This window comes from Seriola aureovittata, chromosome 15 (genome assembly GCF_021018895.1).
Source record: "Seriola aureovittata isolate HTS-2021-v1 ecotype China chromosome 15, ASM2101889v1, whole genome shotgun sequence".
Taxonomy (NCBI): domain Eukaryota; kingdom Metazoa; phylum Chordata; class Actinopteri; order Carangiformes; family Carangidae; genus Seriola; species Seriola aureovittata.
Genome location: NC_079378.1, coordinates 16,697,098 through 16,714,290, shown reverse-complemented (window position 1 = coordinate 16,714,290; position 17,193 = coordinate 16,697,098). Strand labels below are relative to the sequence as shown.

Here is a 17,193-nt window from a genome sequence, read left to right as displayed (position 1 = left end):
TTGATAGAAGCGAACATGTTTTTACGAAAGGTTGCAATTTGCTAAATGAAGGCTCACAAGTCATTAGTCAGTACTACTTTAAGCAGCAGCTGTTTTACACCACCTCTAATATCAAGCTGGTAATTTGAATGTGGTGTCCAACCGTTTAATGCATGCTATCCTCTTCTCTATCCCAGTATTTCTTGTTTTATTCTACTGTTAACTGTTAACTGTCAACCAGATGAGCTTTTTTTCATCAAACTGTTATAGTAATGAGTTCCTGGTATTAATAAACTGTATCAAACTCCAGCAGACCTGCATCATGAAGCTAAAGCAAAGAATACAGAATTCGATACATGTACTGTTGATCTTTGGGCATTAGGGTTTATAGGTACTGGGCTTGTACTGTAGTTTTACATATATGTACATATTTCTGTCTATATTAGATGGTCTTGGTTGGTGTGAGGATTTTATATTGTCCATTTAGTGAAGTTAAGTTATTATAGACGTTTATTGTTGTGATCTTTTTGATCAAGCTGCTTTCCAAGTAAACTGTATTCATACTGTATTAAGCATAGAGACTTTGAACCCAACCCAGTGAAGTCAACTCTATGTATCTGGTGCGAATCTCGTAGCACCATGTATCACAATTTCTGCACACATACTCCTAACACACACAGGAGCAGATCTATAGGCATGCTGACAGCACTTATGCCTGCACTTGGTCTTGTGTGTTTTAAAATGGCAAGAACCATTCCATGGTGGATTAGCCTGATCTGCATAAATATTTCATTCATCCATTCCTTTAATTCGGAATTCTGGCAGTGCTGGAGATTGATGCTGCTTCTGCGACTTCCAGTCAAATGTACGACAAAGCACAGGCTACGCTCAGTACTCATTCAGCAGCAGAAGCAGGACAGGAGCATCAACCACTATAACTCTCACCTTCCTTTTGGCCATGCTGTGGCAGTGCTAAATCTTAAAGCAAAGTAGTCCTATCATAAATAGGCTAATGCTTTGGATAGGCCAGAATTGCCAATGTGGGAAGGAGGTAATGAAGACATCAGGTGAATAATCTGTAAAGCGTTAAACGTTACATCTCTTTAAAATTTGTGAGATGCATATTATTTGTATCAATTGGATTATAATAGATTATTCTCCAAGAAATTCTTTGAAAGTACAGCTGTGAAACTTCCTATACTCTGACTTATTGTTTGCCTATGCCTCTCATTGAGAGAGGTAAGAAAGTGCATCTTGTCACCCACTAACCTGTGATGCGCCAATGTTGATATTGTTTACAATCCAGGTGCTTAATGGCCATAATGCATTTATATTAGTTTATGCTTACTTAAAATCAGTTATTTGATCAAAAGTAGCAATCAAAAAACTAAAAAAGCTCTGTTCAGGGCTGGTGCCTTAAACCAAAGTAACATGTCTATATGTGGAGGGCATGCTGGCCGCTTGAATTTTTGATGAATGTGATGCTACAGGTCAACAAAGGACCTCTGCTGTCCTATTCAGCAGGGCATTCAAGCCAGGATCAGCAGCCTGTGGAGGGGCCTCTGATACATATGTGCCTCTGGCTGCCCCATCTCTGCAAACAGGAAAGGCTTGAACGGCTGGCCTCAACTCTTTGCTGACTCCTCCATTGTATGGGGCCAGTTTGGCGAGGCAGGCTTTGTGCGCTGTATTTTGGGATCTGCCACCCCACCCTATAGGCTCATCTGAGTATCACAGGCAGGCTGATTTGTGGTAACACAGAGGTGCTACCTCAGCTTGAACTCATTAAAATTTGTTTGTGCAGAAAATTTGGCTGCTTTACAGTCATAATAAGTTTTCAGTAAACTATTTAGAATTTAATGATTGTGTATTTCGAATACCAGTCTCATACTGTGGCTCTTGGTAAGAGTTGTATGGCAAGGCTTATGGCTCCTTTGTTTGGCATTACAGGGAGTGGTTTTGTGTGTGTGTGTGTGTGTGTGTGTGTGTGTGTGTGTGTGTGTGTGTGTGTGTGTGTGTGTGTGTGTGTGTGTGTGTGTGTGTGTGTGTGTGTGTATGTGTGTCTACCCTATTCCCCTGGTGCATGTTGGCTGTGCGACTGGCTAATGTGCACAGGCCTAATTCCCTGCAGGCGACTGATTGTGGGCTCTATTTCTCTTTTCCTCTTTCCCTGATTAACGGGTGCATTGACAAACAGACCAGCTGGGCGAAGGGAAGCAGCTCTGGGAGGGGAGGAGGGATGATAGAGAGTGAGACAGAAAGAGGTGGTGGCTCTGCCTATCATGCTGCTGGCGCTGCCCTGCTTTCTTAGCTGGTGTCACTGTGCTGTGAGGGATAGCCTGATGTGTGTCTGCCTGGTCAGAAGCCGGGGTTTAGCCTTCAGGCGTTCCTTTGTGTCCCACTTTCACTCTTCCCTTTTCCAGTAGTACTATTCACTATATTCTATGTTTCCTATTTTGAGTGTAAAGAAAGCATAATGCTGTCATGTTCAAAAAGGTTAGTCCCCATTTAGGCCATGTCTCCCCAGCATAAGGGTTTTTTGTAATAATATTGAAGACATGCTGTCATTGAATCTGTGTCGACTTCACTTAAGGTTTCAGTGTGTTCACACAGCACTGCAGTCTTAGCGAGTTGTTGCAATGATAGAATAATTGTTATAGCAGCACTTATTACTTTTGCATTATTTTTTGTTTGTTTTGATTGCGCTAGTAAGTGTTCAGAGAGTAATATTGAGGATATGTGGCAGATTCTGAATATTTCATTACATTAATGTGTGTCCTTTGTTATGTATGTGTGGATTAGGCCTTGAGGGGATTTTCTTTAATAGAACCTCTTTTATGCACCCTTTTTGTGCCACATCTGTCTGCCCGACTGCCTGTCTGTTTCTTTTTTTCTGATATGAGTAGTATTGTTGGAGGTTGAATTACAGTTGCTTTGGGGCTAACATCTGATGTCTTGAGAGGGTTTGTGTATGAATAAAGCGGACTGAAAAGGCCCCTGAATGCCTGTTAGCTTTGCAGAGCAAAATGAAAGTTTTGGGGTTCTTTTCTGTCTCTGATTTAGATTCTTTCCGGACCAGGGGGAGACAATTGTACATCACTCAGGTTAGCATGATTGTAGTTGTTCAACCGACCCATTTTGTGTGCTGAATGCTAATACACTATATGGTTACATTCTGAGTGGGTGGATTTGCATGTGTGGCTTTTACAAGCACTGTGTGTATGTGTGGGATGGTGTTGGTGGTGGGGTGGGGTGGGGTGTAATAGGTCAGCTCAGCTTTCATGTGTGGTGTTGTGCCACACTGTTGTGTGTGGGAGGATGAGTACAGTAGGTTGTATCATAGTAGGTCAGGGGATTGTTTGTCTGATCCATTGAGGAGCGATTAGTGCAGACCCTGAGCCAAGCCTCTTCCTATCCACAACAAGGGGAGGATTGCCCTCTATTTGCCAGACTTGTGACCTCACTGGTCTGGCCCCCAATCCAGCCCCCGCCCCTCTCCACTCCCACAGATAGATTGTCATGGACTTCATCGCTGCCAGGTCTATTCTGGACAGTGTGTCCTGTTTGTGGCTCTTGCTTCCATGCCGTGACATTTTGGTTATTTAAGCTGTATAGAAATCTTACTGCTTAGCTCATTGTCAGCAGCAACGCATTACAATCAATGCATTGTATAGGCCTGCCTGTGGTTTTTATTTATTTATTTTTATTAACTAATTTGCCCCATAATTTCACCTGGTGATGCTGATGAGGGCGTAGACTAAAAATGGGAGTTGTCAAATTGATGTTTGTGGACTGACTGTGATTATTTTATTTTAGAGAATAAAAATACTGACTACCTACACACAGTTGGTTCAAAGCACTAGATAAGTCCTGGGGTGCCAGTGAATAGAGAGGTGACAGGTCGGGGGGCAGTGTGGAGGTGTTGCTCTGCCTTCTCCTCTAATCCCTGCATTTAGTTTCTATTGCCAGCCACTTCTTAATCTGCCACTAATAGGATTTTCTAGGCTTTTGTTTTATTTTTTATAGCTGGAATGTGTGCGACTTGTTTGACTTGGTTTAACAATAGTAAGGTGTACTTGAGGGTTGGGATGATGGACAATTCCATGGTTGGTGACTAAAGTCATCAATGATATTTGTAAAATCTTATGTCAGAGTCAATAGATGTAAAATATTATAAGTAGTTTAGTAAATTTATTTAATCTTAAAAGTCTACACTTTACACAGTATACTATTAATATTCAAGTAGCTGTCGTACTGCATAGCAGAATTGGGTATGCATGGCTTCAACAAAATGTAAACCTCTCTTATTGATAAAAATCATACTTTAAAACAAAGCCAAATGGCCAAATGGATCTAAATTGCATGTCACGTAATTACAACACCCCTGGTTCAGATGTGGCTATGGACCTTTGACACATTTCACCCCCTCCTCTTTCTGCCTGGGTCCATGCCGGTATCTACAATGTAAACTCTCCAATAAATGCAAGATAGAATAATTATTAAATAATTTTTTTAGTTTAAAAAAAAAAAAAAAAAAACATAAAACAAAAACTATATACAAAAGATAAACAACACAGTAACATTTGTAATAGTAATAATTATGGTGAGTGAACTCTCTACTTGCAGTTTTAACACACAACAGTTACACAGTGCTGTAAAATGATATCTGAGATTTCTGAGCAGAACATTTTAAATTGAAGTTAGCCTTTTTATATCTGCTCAACCTCATTCCACCTCTTTGACACTATGCTCAATGATGCTATTGCCTGTTTATTATGTGTATTTTGCACTTAATGATGCAAGGTATATGGGCTCAACCTGGCTGTACACTAGCAGTATACAGTATTGATAAGTATTGGTTCTGGCAGCTGTCTGCTATTAATTTTCCTGGTTAGATTTGGGGAATGCATTGATTTGGCATGACATGATTAGTCCAAGAATCATCCTAGCTGACAGACATCAGACAGATTTATGTACAACAATTAATTTCTGCCATCAGTTGGATATTTTTTTTAATCACACATCAAGAAAAAGAACAGAAAATGAATACAGAGCCTCATTAATGTGCAATGTACTGCTTAGCTGGCCTACTTAATCTCCTCTAAAGTTTCCCTGGATTCTCTTCCTTTCATTGTCTCATTGTAGCACACTGCAATCTAACATAGACTTGACTAAACTCATCATGCCAGACATGATGTAGAGGGTTTATATGGCCAGGATGTGGGCACTGGATTTTCCATGCATTAAATGAATTAATTGAACCTTGAACCAATAGACAGGGTTTGCAGTCCTCAGTCATGCGAAGCTTAGAAAAAGCTCCTCTAACACCCTACCATTATCTTACCACCATCCTCTTTCATCCATCACCTCCGTATAAGTCAGTCACAGTTACTAGACACAACAAAAGATAAACTAACAGGTATTAGCAAACTGACTACTCAACCTCATCTATTAATCTGTTCAATGCTCTTAAACAAATGTCCCCAGTCAGTTAATGGGTCTCTCTAGTAGGGGGTTTTATATTAATGCAGATCCCCCATTGGGTGTCTGTGCATAACATTAAGGACAGATCTGTCTGGTCATGTGCACTTAGTGTCAGAAATTTTGTTTAAACAATGGAGTGAAATCTTTAGCAAATGAACACTATCGCTGGCAGAACATGTTTGACGTGTGATATTTAGTAAATCTATTCAGACTTAGCCTGCTATATTTTAATCTTAATGAATGTAAAATATGAAATTTTCTTCACTGCTGCTGTTAACTTTGGGTTAACATTAATTTATCTGTAGAAATTTGAGGATCCAACAATATTATGAAGCTCTTAATGCTGGAGCCATATAAGAGAGTTACAGTGAAGGCTCAGAAACATAATTGACAGGTGACTGGTGAGGCTTCGAATAATTTAGCAGCATTCAAAACAGGATTTACCAGCAAACAAGAACTTTTATGACTTGTACTGTCTTGCAAACTAATTCTGTGTATTGTAAATTAATGATTCATGTTTGAAATATTTGTAGTAGGGTTAGTTGAGCTGTGAATTATGGAATAATGGATTAGAGTGAAACATTACCATAGGCTTCTCTATCTTCTGTGATAGCTGGTATCACAGCTTGTTGTAATCTTTCTGACTTTCAGATACCAATTATTATTGTTATTATTATTAAATGGACAAATGGATGGTACAATGATCCATCCATTCGTCCATTTGATAATAATAATGGAGTGGTTATGCAATATGAATATAGCCTACATAAAAGGCCTGATCAGCTGTACTAATATTTATGCTAGTATCATCCATTCTAACATGAGTGTACTGGGGGAATTGTAAATCATTAAATAACTTGAGTAATATGAAATGACTACTACACTGTTAGTAATTCTTAAAATGAATTGTAATCTTCACCTATAGATGGCAGATCCAGAAACAATATCATATAATGAGCTGCAGCATCGAATGTCATTATGTGTACTGACAGCCATTAAGATCTGCAATGAAGTGATGAGTTAATGTGAGCAAGGGCTGTGTGATATGACTTAAAATCATTATCTTGATTATTTAAAACTTTTATCTCAGTTGCGATTAATTATTTCGATTATTTTGGCGCTTATTAGTCTCTCTTTTTTCGAGCCATGCACTCTTCATATTCAGCAATGTGATTGTGTTCCAAGTAATTAACAAATTGGTGGTGTTACCTTTGGTTGCTATCCATGTTGCACTAACCCCTGTCTGTTAGTTGTGACTGATAAGACCCAATCAGGAGGCAAAGCAGGTGTCTGTGTCATTGTTTCCGAAAGTAACCATTTCTTCCTGGCCAGACTACAGCGCAACCCCGAAAATTTCAAACTAAAACAGGTCCAGCAGTGTTTCTGCTGGACCTGTTTTAGGGGCTAGAAAACTCCAAAAATGTGTAAATGAAGCAAAAGCGATGCATTTTAAAACTAAAACGTTTCCTGAGGCTCAGTGTTTGCACTTGTGTCATCCATATCGCCAGTGTTGCTTTGTGTGAACACAGACTAGTCAGTTGATACTTTTATGGTTAATTGCCCTGCCCTAATTTGATCTTTAAGAGCTTATTGCTTGGCATATAAGTACTTGGCTGTGGGTATGATTCTGCTGATCTTTATTGATCTTCTGTTGATTGAACATAAAGAAGCTGTGTTACTCCAACCATTTTACACCCACACAGGATCAAGTATCAGACAACCACAATCCTTTCTGTGGTAAGCAGTGTGGGAGAGAATGGTCTACTCATTTTAAAAATTGGTATAAAGACAATGCTTTTTTCTCCCATCTTCCACTATGGTAAAATACTTATCATACATACATATCTATTCTATATTAACCCAAGAATTTAACCTTTAGAACACTTGAAAAATATGAATATAGTGTCAGTGTCTTGGTCTGTGTTTTTTTGCTCAGTCTCGTCTTTGACTCTTCCACCATGGTTGTCTGTGCTGCAGGGGTTGTAGCACTACGTTGAGAGGGGTCTGCAGTTACACTGCACAAAGTAGAACAATTTTAAGGTTACTGTTAAAAGTATATCTGTAAGCTAATTGCATATCTAAAAACAAACAGACAAATCAAATCGGATACTTCAGTCAGTATACTCACATATAGTACACAGTATACTCACTGGTATAGTGCGGAAATTCCGACAGGGTGGTGTTGTTCCAAATCAGACCTTGCTGTTGGAAAGGATGATTGCAACATGTGACCGCAATTGTTGCCCGCCTGCCGGCTGCTTTGCTCACTTGACTTTAATTGAATGTTTTTCTTTCCTGTGTGTGCCTCCTGTGTCATGCAACATGGAAATTAAGCCGCCATCGGCACGGCAATGTGTCCTCCTTCTTCTGCCGCCATTTTCACAAGTTTGAAAATACAGTATGTTGGCGGTCCCTCCCCTTCTGCTATGTAGGCAAGATGAGGGTGAGAAGTGTCCACTGTTTCACACACACGTCTTTGACCGTTTTGAATGCACCATCTGGGCACTTAAAGTGCACTGCATGTTGCCATACTTGTCAATGTTAGAAGATAGGAACATAGCAAGAGTGAGTATGGAAGTAGACATTGAGACACAGCAATAGAGTATAAACAGATACGTTATATTCCCGAAGTTCATGTTATAAAAATCTATGACTGAGTATGGTAAAATAAAGATTAAATTACTAAGAACAATCATATTCTACTTAATAGGTTATATTATTACAGTATATAGTTGGGGAGACAGGGGCATCTTGTCACACGGGATACATTAGGGTACATAAGTGTGTTCAATAATATTATTTTTGCACATGATAGAGGAGAGAAAAGGTGCATTTTGATACCCAAACCAAAGTCCTGTACTAAAGCTAGCTTGCTATATAGCTAGCAATAGCACACATGCCACTCTGGGGCAAGTTGTCTCAGTACTTTTTGTTACTCTTGCTGTCTGCTGTGGGCTCCACAGGCACACCTTCTTCACCTGATATTAATGGTTGAAATTGGTTGAGGCATGGTGACATAAACAAACATTAAATGTTGTTTTACAAGAAGAAATAAAATTTTAATATTGATTTTTTTTATCATATATTGTTAAATTGGGGCACAATATGACCGGGGATGTCCTCTAAAGGGGTTACTGGATTTTAAATAGTTATATATGATAAATGGTTGAAATACAGGAGGATGCATGAGAAGCTTTTAATTAGAAAAATATATATATAATAATGAAATATCTTTTTATAGGAACTTTCAAACAGAGGGAAGAATACAAAGAAGGAACCGAAGACATATATATGTATATAGCAATGTTTTGATGAGCAGGTCCCCATCTATTTGTATCATATATTCTACTAGTACATGTGTGCCACAAGCATCTCATGTTTTGAGGAGAGGCTGAAAGTCACAACTGTATCTAACAAGGTATTCATTTAAATTACTAGTACAAAATGGGTTCCAAAGCATAGCTGGATACATTGACATCATTTCTATATTGTGACGTAAGCTAGATGTTGTCTGGTAATTTTGGTTGTTGTGATGTTGTGAAATAGTGACAGTTTTTTTCCCATGGTGATAAAGACTCCTTACCATTTCACAAATGGGCATTTCCAAACTTATTTGACTGTTTAAGCTGAGTGAAATAACCAATGAATCCCCCTTGCTGTGAAGTTTTCATATCATATCAACATTATGAGTGATTTATTTTGCAAACTTTGTTTCATGGAAATATCTTTTGAAAGCATCAACAGGCTTCCCTAATCATTAATAAAATGCTATCCATATTTAGGCACTTATCTGATCTTTGATTCCCAGGCCTAATGCAGTGGGAGGTTGTGTGTGTGTGCGCTTGTGTATACATTGCTGGATGTGCACAGTGGTTTTGCATGCTAGGTGTACCTCTCTTGGTCTTACACATGTGCAGGTCAAGATCTAATCAGTGTAGCTAGAGGTTGTTTTTTGCCATTGACACTCAGGCCAAAATGAGATTGGTGGAGCTTCCCTGCCTCACAGGAGCAGTTATATTAAATTACTGGTTGGCTAATTTAACGACTTCATGACAGTTGCTGAGCTTATCTAAGTTTTTTTTTTTTTTTTTATCTCATAATACACTCTGGCAGTTGTACTGTCTAAGCTGCTATTTGCATATGACTGTCGTTTGAAAATATAAAAGTAGACTGCAGCTGAGAGGCTGTGTGGAGCGTGTGGGTGATGTATGTTACAGTGCATCCTCTTGCCCCAAAAGAAATAGATTCTCAGTTTCTTAACTGAATCTTCCAAACATTAGCTTGCAATCACTTCAAGGGTCAGTCTTTTGAAGCTTCTGATATTATGCAATGTCCTCTCCCCTCTCTGTTTTCACTGACTCTGGATGCTTTTTTGTTTCTGTGTCTGTGAATTATAGGTTGAATGTGTTTTCCTCCAGCCTGGACACCATGAGCACCATCTCGCCAACGGACTTTGACAGCTTGGAGATCCAGCAGCAGTATAATGACATCAACAACCGCTGGGATCTGGCAGCAGAAACTGACTGGGATAATGAGAACAGTTCAGCACGCCTCTTTGAGCGCTCACGAATCAAGGCTCTCGCAGGTATTCTACACTTCAGGTCTCACCTGCTTACATGGAGTCAACATGTACCTATATGTACTACAAGTGTGAGATGATGATTGACAACTATGAACTTTATATATGTAGATATTTGGGTTTTGCCTCAGCTGTATAGACACAGTACAGTACCTCATATACTGAGTTACTGGTATATTATGTATACCTGTACTGTCCAGTTTTTGTGAATATTATACGCTTTAGTTTCGGATAACACTGTTAGAGAAGTGTTAATTCAGCTGTATGGTCATTTTTGAGGCTGGAGTTGGTAGTGTTGTTGTTTGGGATTGCCTTAAAGGGATTTCTGGTATCGGTTATTATACAGTTTTGTTAATAGATATAATACTATGTTTTGCAGTCTCCACAGCAAGTGAAAAGTGCAAAATGGAAGGATCAAAACAATCTTACTTTTTATCATTAGCTATAATTGATGGGAAAATTGCACTGCTGGGTCCATTGAATCCTGCTGAGCTGAGCAGATGTGAATGATATTCACATAATATATTCAAAAGACTTAAAAAGTACATTATCAAATGCAAGCCAAAGAAACAGTCAGCAAAATTCAGAAATTAAATTCACATTACTATTAGAACATACAGATTAAAATGCTATTGTTTGTCATATAAAATGGTCTTAGCCTTTCATTAAAAGAAGGTGAATTGTGCATTGTTATAGATGTTTTTTTATTGAATTTTGGAGATCTTTTGAAAACTAAACTATAATGTAAACTATAATGCTGTATAGCCAAAGTTAAAACTGCTGAAACATAAACAAGGTGAGGTCAGATTAATCAAAACTTTACAGATAATCAGTAAAATGTTTACCATGTAAATGAAAAACAGTGTGAAACAGTGGATTCAGCTATTTGGTAATGTCCAATGCTATTCATAGCTCTGCTAAAATGTATTCTTAATTTCTGTTTTTCAATTGCACATTAACACACACGTTAGGTACCACCAGAAATTCTCCTATCACTGCTGACACTTTTAAGATTGCCTTTATTGGAGGCCATGATGGTCTTTGACAGCACATTTCTTCAATGCTTACACTGCGTCTACACAGATGGCGTAGCATGAGCAGCATGTTAGCAGAGGAGCAGCTCTGGAACTCTGGAGTTCAGGTAGATGTTGGACACCTGCATTTTGGAAGCATTCAGAGCCCAATGCACAGTCACCTTAGTTATGCGCACAAATTGCAGGAAAATAGATTTGAAGCATAAAAATACTCTTTGTACTGCTTTTATGGGCGTATAGCACGAGTAAAACACAAGCCGTTACATACCCTGAGTAGAGAGCTTGATTGATTAAAATAGCAGCAAATCTGTTTGTCAAGACGTGCTTATGACTGAAAAATGCAGCTGAATTGCCTCCTGTATAGACATGGCCTTATTCTTACTTTGTTTGGTCCATTTCTGTGGAGAAGTAATCAGGCTGTCCTCCACTGCTGACCAACTAGCAGTCACTCATAGATGGACAGGTAGAGAGTCACTAGCCCATCTGCATGAAGGCTAGAAACGGTAGTAACACTAATAAAATATACTTATTTGTAGAATAGACAGAATAGATGGTATTCACACCACTCAAAGAGAACATCTATGGTTGTTAACTAACACACTTTTTTTTTTTTTTTTTTAAATATAATAATCAGAGAGAAAATTGTCTTATATTTAGGCTGATATATTAACTTGTTTTAAAACATTTGCGACAGGAGCATTTAGAGACAAAATCACAAACTAACTGTAATCTGCACAAATCTAATTAGGCTCTGTAGACTGAGGAACAAACTTAATTCCATTCTGTCCCAAAAGGCACAATTCTCTCTTTGTAGGGCAAGACAAAAATACTTTCAAAAGGAGGACAGAGCCAGGGAGCTGTATAGTCAATTCACCAAAGAGCTATAAGCAGTGATGGAATGAGGTAGTAAGACTTCACTGTAGGGATAGGTGTGCTGAAAATCTTCCATCACTGTGGCAATACAGAAGATAAAACAGTGTTATAAATTATTCAAAATGTTAGTCTAGTCTCAAGTCCACGCATTTAATGACTACTGGAAAAACCATAACCATACATGAAAATCTGCACATGCAGGTTAAGCTTTTTTCTGGATGAGATTCTGATTTTTTTTTTTCTGTATTGAACCCCATGCTATGCCAAGGCAGGAGTCTTAGTGAAATGAATGAGAAGGTTGTGTGCGTGCGTGCGTCCGTGCATTTGTGTTTATTTAACTACCGTGTGCCATCCTGGTTTCACATTCTACAGATAAAATTTCTAAAGTTAATAGTCAAAACAAGTTGCAGTATCATGGAGAACCCAGCAGAGGGGAGCAACAGGCAGATAGGCATCACGATACACACACACGCACGCATGCACACATGCACACACACTGAAAACCACATGCTCTGAAAATCTTTGATCATGGCTGTAGTCAAAGTATTTCTGAAAGATAAACCTAATTTCACTTACAAATCCAGCCTGATGTATTTCCTCATGCCAGCAGAAAACACACTTTGGATGTTTCCTGTATTCTGGTTGTATAAGTAAAGTAGTGAATTTAAAGATAGCATAGCATAAATCTTACTGTCATATAATTAAGGAAAGCAACAGAGGGCAGTAATACTATGTGTATGAGTAGAGTGTGTGTGTGTGTGTGTGTGTGCATGTGCGCGCCCTGCCCTCTCATGTAAATACCTGTGATACCATCTCCGTTTGACAAGTGTAGGCTTGATGTGCACATTCTTTGACATGCTGTAGCATCTATTTTCCCCTAGGCCCAGCTTCTGCCCATCTCTTTAAACTCATCTCCAAACGTCAAGACCTTCTGCACTCTGTAAGCTGCTGCTCTCTTACACTTCTTACACTTCTCTCTCATGGTCTGTCTCAATCAGACTGCTTTTTGTCCCTTAAATATGATTGCTTCATTTCCTGCTTCATACCTTTTACACTCTTGCAGTTTGTTGGAGTCACTGGTATGACAGCAGTGCCACTAGTTTCACAACAGAGAGCCTCCCCTGTGTTAAGATCGTTGTCATTTGCATAAATAACCACTATCTTTCGTTCCTATACTGTGTAGGTAGCAAAGCAAACTATGCAAATTTGCCTTTTTCAAAGAATGCCTTGCTTCACACTCAAACAGTTACACGTATATACTTGTGAAAGTTTCCCCAGTGGGAAAGGGCAAAGCTTTTCACTTTTAAAGCATGTATATGCCCTTTATTAACACTGTTTTATTGTTATTTGATGACTTTGGGACTCTAATGAGAAATCAACCCTACTTGCTTCAGGGGGATTCCCCTCAGATCAGATATTTACTGCTAGCATTTGGAGTATGGTCCAGCCCCTCCAACCTCCCTTGGGTCCTCAGAAGGGGTTGTGCTGTAGGATGGATAAAATTTACATGCTCAGCAATAGATCATGCCATTCTCCCTCTGGCAGTGCTTACTCCCACAGCAGCTCTTATCTTTTCCTCTCTCTTGTCTGGGTCCATTCAGCACACCAGACCATCATAAATTATCATTAATTCCATTTTGCTAAATGCAAGTATTTCTCCCACATCCCACTTTGGCAGACTTTCTCACGGTTTGTTTTCATACCTCACAATATTCACTGAATGACTGTTGATCCTGCCCAGTATGTTTTTCCAACAATAAATCTAAATGACTGAATGGTTTTATGAGGAGGAAACTGCCTTAACATAAAATGTTAAAATGCATATGCCAGGCACACAAACCAGCCATCAGGTCTGCCTCTTATGTTAATTGGGATTGCAATGTTTAGTATATAGCTAAAAGGATCTTAAATGGCCATTACTGTGGTTTACCTGTTGTCTGTTCCTCATTTTTCACTGCATGTGACCATAACATATTTTTCACTGCATGTGACCATAACATAGCCTCTGTTCCTCAGAAGGAAGTGTGGTCTCTTTGGTTCTCATTAGTCAAGTCCCCCCTCCATAAACACCAGTCACAGAACACCCGAGGCATTTGGTCCTCTAATGAGACCCATCCAGATGCTCCCAGCTCATCAGGACAAGCAAAGATCAAAAACACAAGCAGACCTTTTTACCACTGCCCCCTGACCAGACCAAAACACCATCCGCTCATAAGAAAGGCTGTGACCTTAGTCCTCACTGTGTTTACAGTCTTGTGTAATTTTTGCACATACAGGCAGTTTGTAGGCTAGGCTACATCTGTAACCTTGCCTTACTGTTGCATTTTTAGGGGGTTAATCAGCAGCTGCAAAAAAAAGCCAAAAACCATTCCATTCAATAAGTTACTCACCTTTCAAAATGTATTTTAGATTTAAGTAAATACTGCTTTAATATTGGGGTTGCATTATGGAGTGTAGCCATTAAAGTCATGTGCACATAAACTTACTTTAGAATCTGAAGCATGCGCTAAAAGGCTATAATTACTATTTCTATATGATGTTCCTTAGTTCAGTGATGGAGGAAATAATTATTTTTAATGGGGTGCCTATATATGTCCCTGATCTAGTAAGTGTAAAATGTGTTAATACAGTATAGTTCTATAATTGTTTCAGACAGGTAATGAGTCATTCCTACCCCCACCCCTGCCTGACCATCTGCCTGGCAAACAGACACACAAGTTCACACTTTCAAATCTTGTTGAGGCAGGAAAGAGGTTTTTGTGTTGCTGAGACTTTCTCAACTACTTCCTTCCTGTCTTAACATCTTATCATAAGTCAGACCCCCTTAAAACAAGAGGGGAGGGCAAATTATGTCTTAGAGAGTGATAAAAATAAACCACACAGCGAGACAAGAGGATAAGGCGACACAATCTGATGGGGACTTTCGTGATGTACCTTCTTGGCAGGCCACACCCCGGTGCTCCCTGGAATTAAGGTGGAGTTGAATAATCCGCCTCAACCTACACTGTGTAAAGAACTCTAATGGTTTAGTCCACCTCTACACCTCCTCCCCCTCTCATCTTGCCACCATGTTCTTCCTTTGTGCTCCTCCCTCAAACACACCTTATGCAAATGACACAATTTTCAGACAGCACAGCAGGCTTTGTTTACACAGCTATCCGACCACAGCCGGTTAGCCTGCTCTGTTGTGCTCTGCTCCAGCAAGTGAAGTTCAGAGCTCGGAGGGAAGGAATAGCCAGTGTTCCTTTGCTAGAACCACGAGGAGTGCAATCAAAGATTTTACTCCGCTCAGGGGCCACAAGTGTGGGGAAATTCTTCTCAGGAGGAGGTGAAACAAGAGAACATTTTGTTCTTCAGTTTTGTTTCAAATAATTCTTTGAAAAAAGCCTCCCCCCTTGCACTCACTGCTGTGTTTTCATTGGACAAGGTGGGACATACAGTAGATGAAAGAAGAACAGGCGGCAATATTTTCAAGCTTGTGTTTCGCCTCACTAAAGTACAGCGCTGAGGGAATCTGAAAGAGAAGGATAAACCGAGGCATTTTGGATATACGTTTTATCTTTTGGAAAACCCTCTAAAGGATTCGATACCTTTTAGTGGGAAAGGTGGACTCTACTGTGCTATGCACAAGAATTCCCATTCACTCTGTATCTGAGAGGAATATTTAGGAGAGAGATCCTGAAAAAAAGTCATGGAGTGGGAACACAGGGACAGAGAGCCCTGCTTGTCCCCTGCAGCATTTGTTAATCAGGTGCAATACTCCAACATTTTGGAAGGACGGTTTAAACAGCTGCAAGGTAAGGTTCATACAGACTTAGTTCTGTTCCACTGAATTTGTAATATGTTTATCCAGTTTTGTTGGTTTAGGTTAGTTAAGCCAATGAACTTGAATATACAGTTGTTCAAGTGACATCACAGGTTAAAGTCTCAAATTCTCTTGTGTGTAGCTTATGGAGCAGTTGTTAATGTTAAGTCATTGATAAGACTGTTAGGTGTTACCTTTTAACACATATCCTGTTGTTTGTTGAAACAGGAAATAAATAGAATTTGGATGTGTTGGCTTGTGCTCTAATGGTAGTCCTAGCAGGTGCTTTGCATTCTGAATGAATCCCCAAATAGCTCAGCATTTTTCTGATATTAGTGAGTATCTGTGGGAGGTTGAAAAGACTCCTCTATCAATCTGGTAATATTTCAGATTTTAATGTGGAGAGAATTAAGGAGAGCTGTAGTAGACTTCATCTTAGCTCTAAAGCAGGCAGGCACCCCGGCACCTGATCACTGGGCCACCTGTCCTTTCTTATCTTATTACAATGCATGGCTCTGTCTCTGGCCAAAGCCTGTGAGGTCTGTGAGGTCTTGCACACAGAAATCACAGAGGCCATTGGTTGTGACATAGGACTTAGGAAATAATTTGGTAACTTAAATGCTGACATGTACAAGATCCATAATACATCAACCCCACTAAATCTTAAATGGCTAATAAATCGCTACCACTTAGGTGATTCATTTTCAGGAATCCTGTAACTCCCAAAAACATTGCTTGTTATAAATAGCAGTAAAATGGTAAAATACATAAATAAAAAAATTCATTCATTCATTTAAATTGAAAAAGAGAAAAGAATCCCTCTCCTGTGTATGTCTTTTTTACTGGGTAAAAGTTTTTGTTTGATTACCATGAGTACCTTGTAAGAATTCTTGTATTATCATATGGCCTGCTTCTTTGAGCTTTGGTGCCTTAGTCACAGGCCACGAGGTAGAGTTTTTGCAGTAGCAGAATGCGTAGGTGCAATGAAACTGGCATGTCAGTCAGTGGTGTGCATGAAGATCACACTGTTTTGCTAGCTTCCGGTCCCTCCCTGTTTGCTTTCTGGCATGGAGAGCTGTCTTTGACTTTACTTGAGGGGCAAGTCTACTCTGCATGTTTGACATTCTTGAAGTGTACCAACAATATTTCAGCTCCCAAATTAAGCAACATCCTCATCATCATAGAGGAAGTGTTTGTTCTCCAGAAAGAATGTATATGCATATGTCTGAGGTGATTTCCAAACAAAACAAATGACTTCACCTCCACACTGACAGCACCAGCCCACAGAGGGGATAGTATCTTTTACCTCAAAGAAAGTACAAGATTTACAACATTGTCAGAGTGAACCATGAAACGCCATGCACAAAGAAGCTATGGGTACATACATACACATCTTTTTCAACTTGCCAAGCACAAAACCTTAAACTCACTGTGTAATT

General features: G+C 39.3%; 1 protein-coding gene across 5 annotated transcripts in view; it reads left to right on the top strand.

Annotated features, from left to right (window-relative positions):
* The window catches only part of LOC130182172 (spectrin beta chain, non-erythrocytic 1), a 55,836-nt gene that overhangs the window by 5,781 nt on the left and 32,862 nt on the right, over positions 1-17,193 (top strand). For 3 of the 5 annotated variants that reach the window (XM_056396841.1, XM_056396840.1, XM_056396843.1), the window contains exon 2: positions 9,861-10,048. In XM_056396841.1, coding sequence (XP_056252816.1) covers positions 9,892-10,048 — 157 coding nt within the window. In that variant the 5' untranslated portion in view covers positions 9,861-9,891. Of the gene's footprint in view, positions 1-9,860; positions 10,049-15,138; positions 15,747-17,193 lie in introns of those variants that run through there. The other 2 variants (XM_056396844.1, XM_056396842.1) reach the window with 1 other exon arrangement.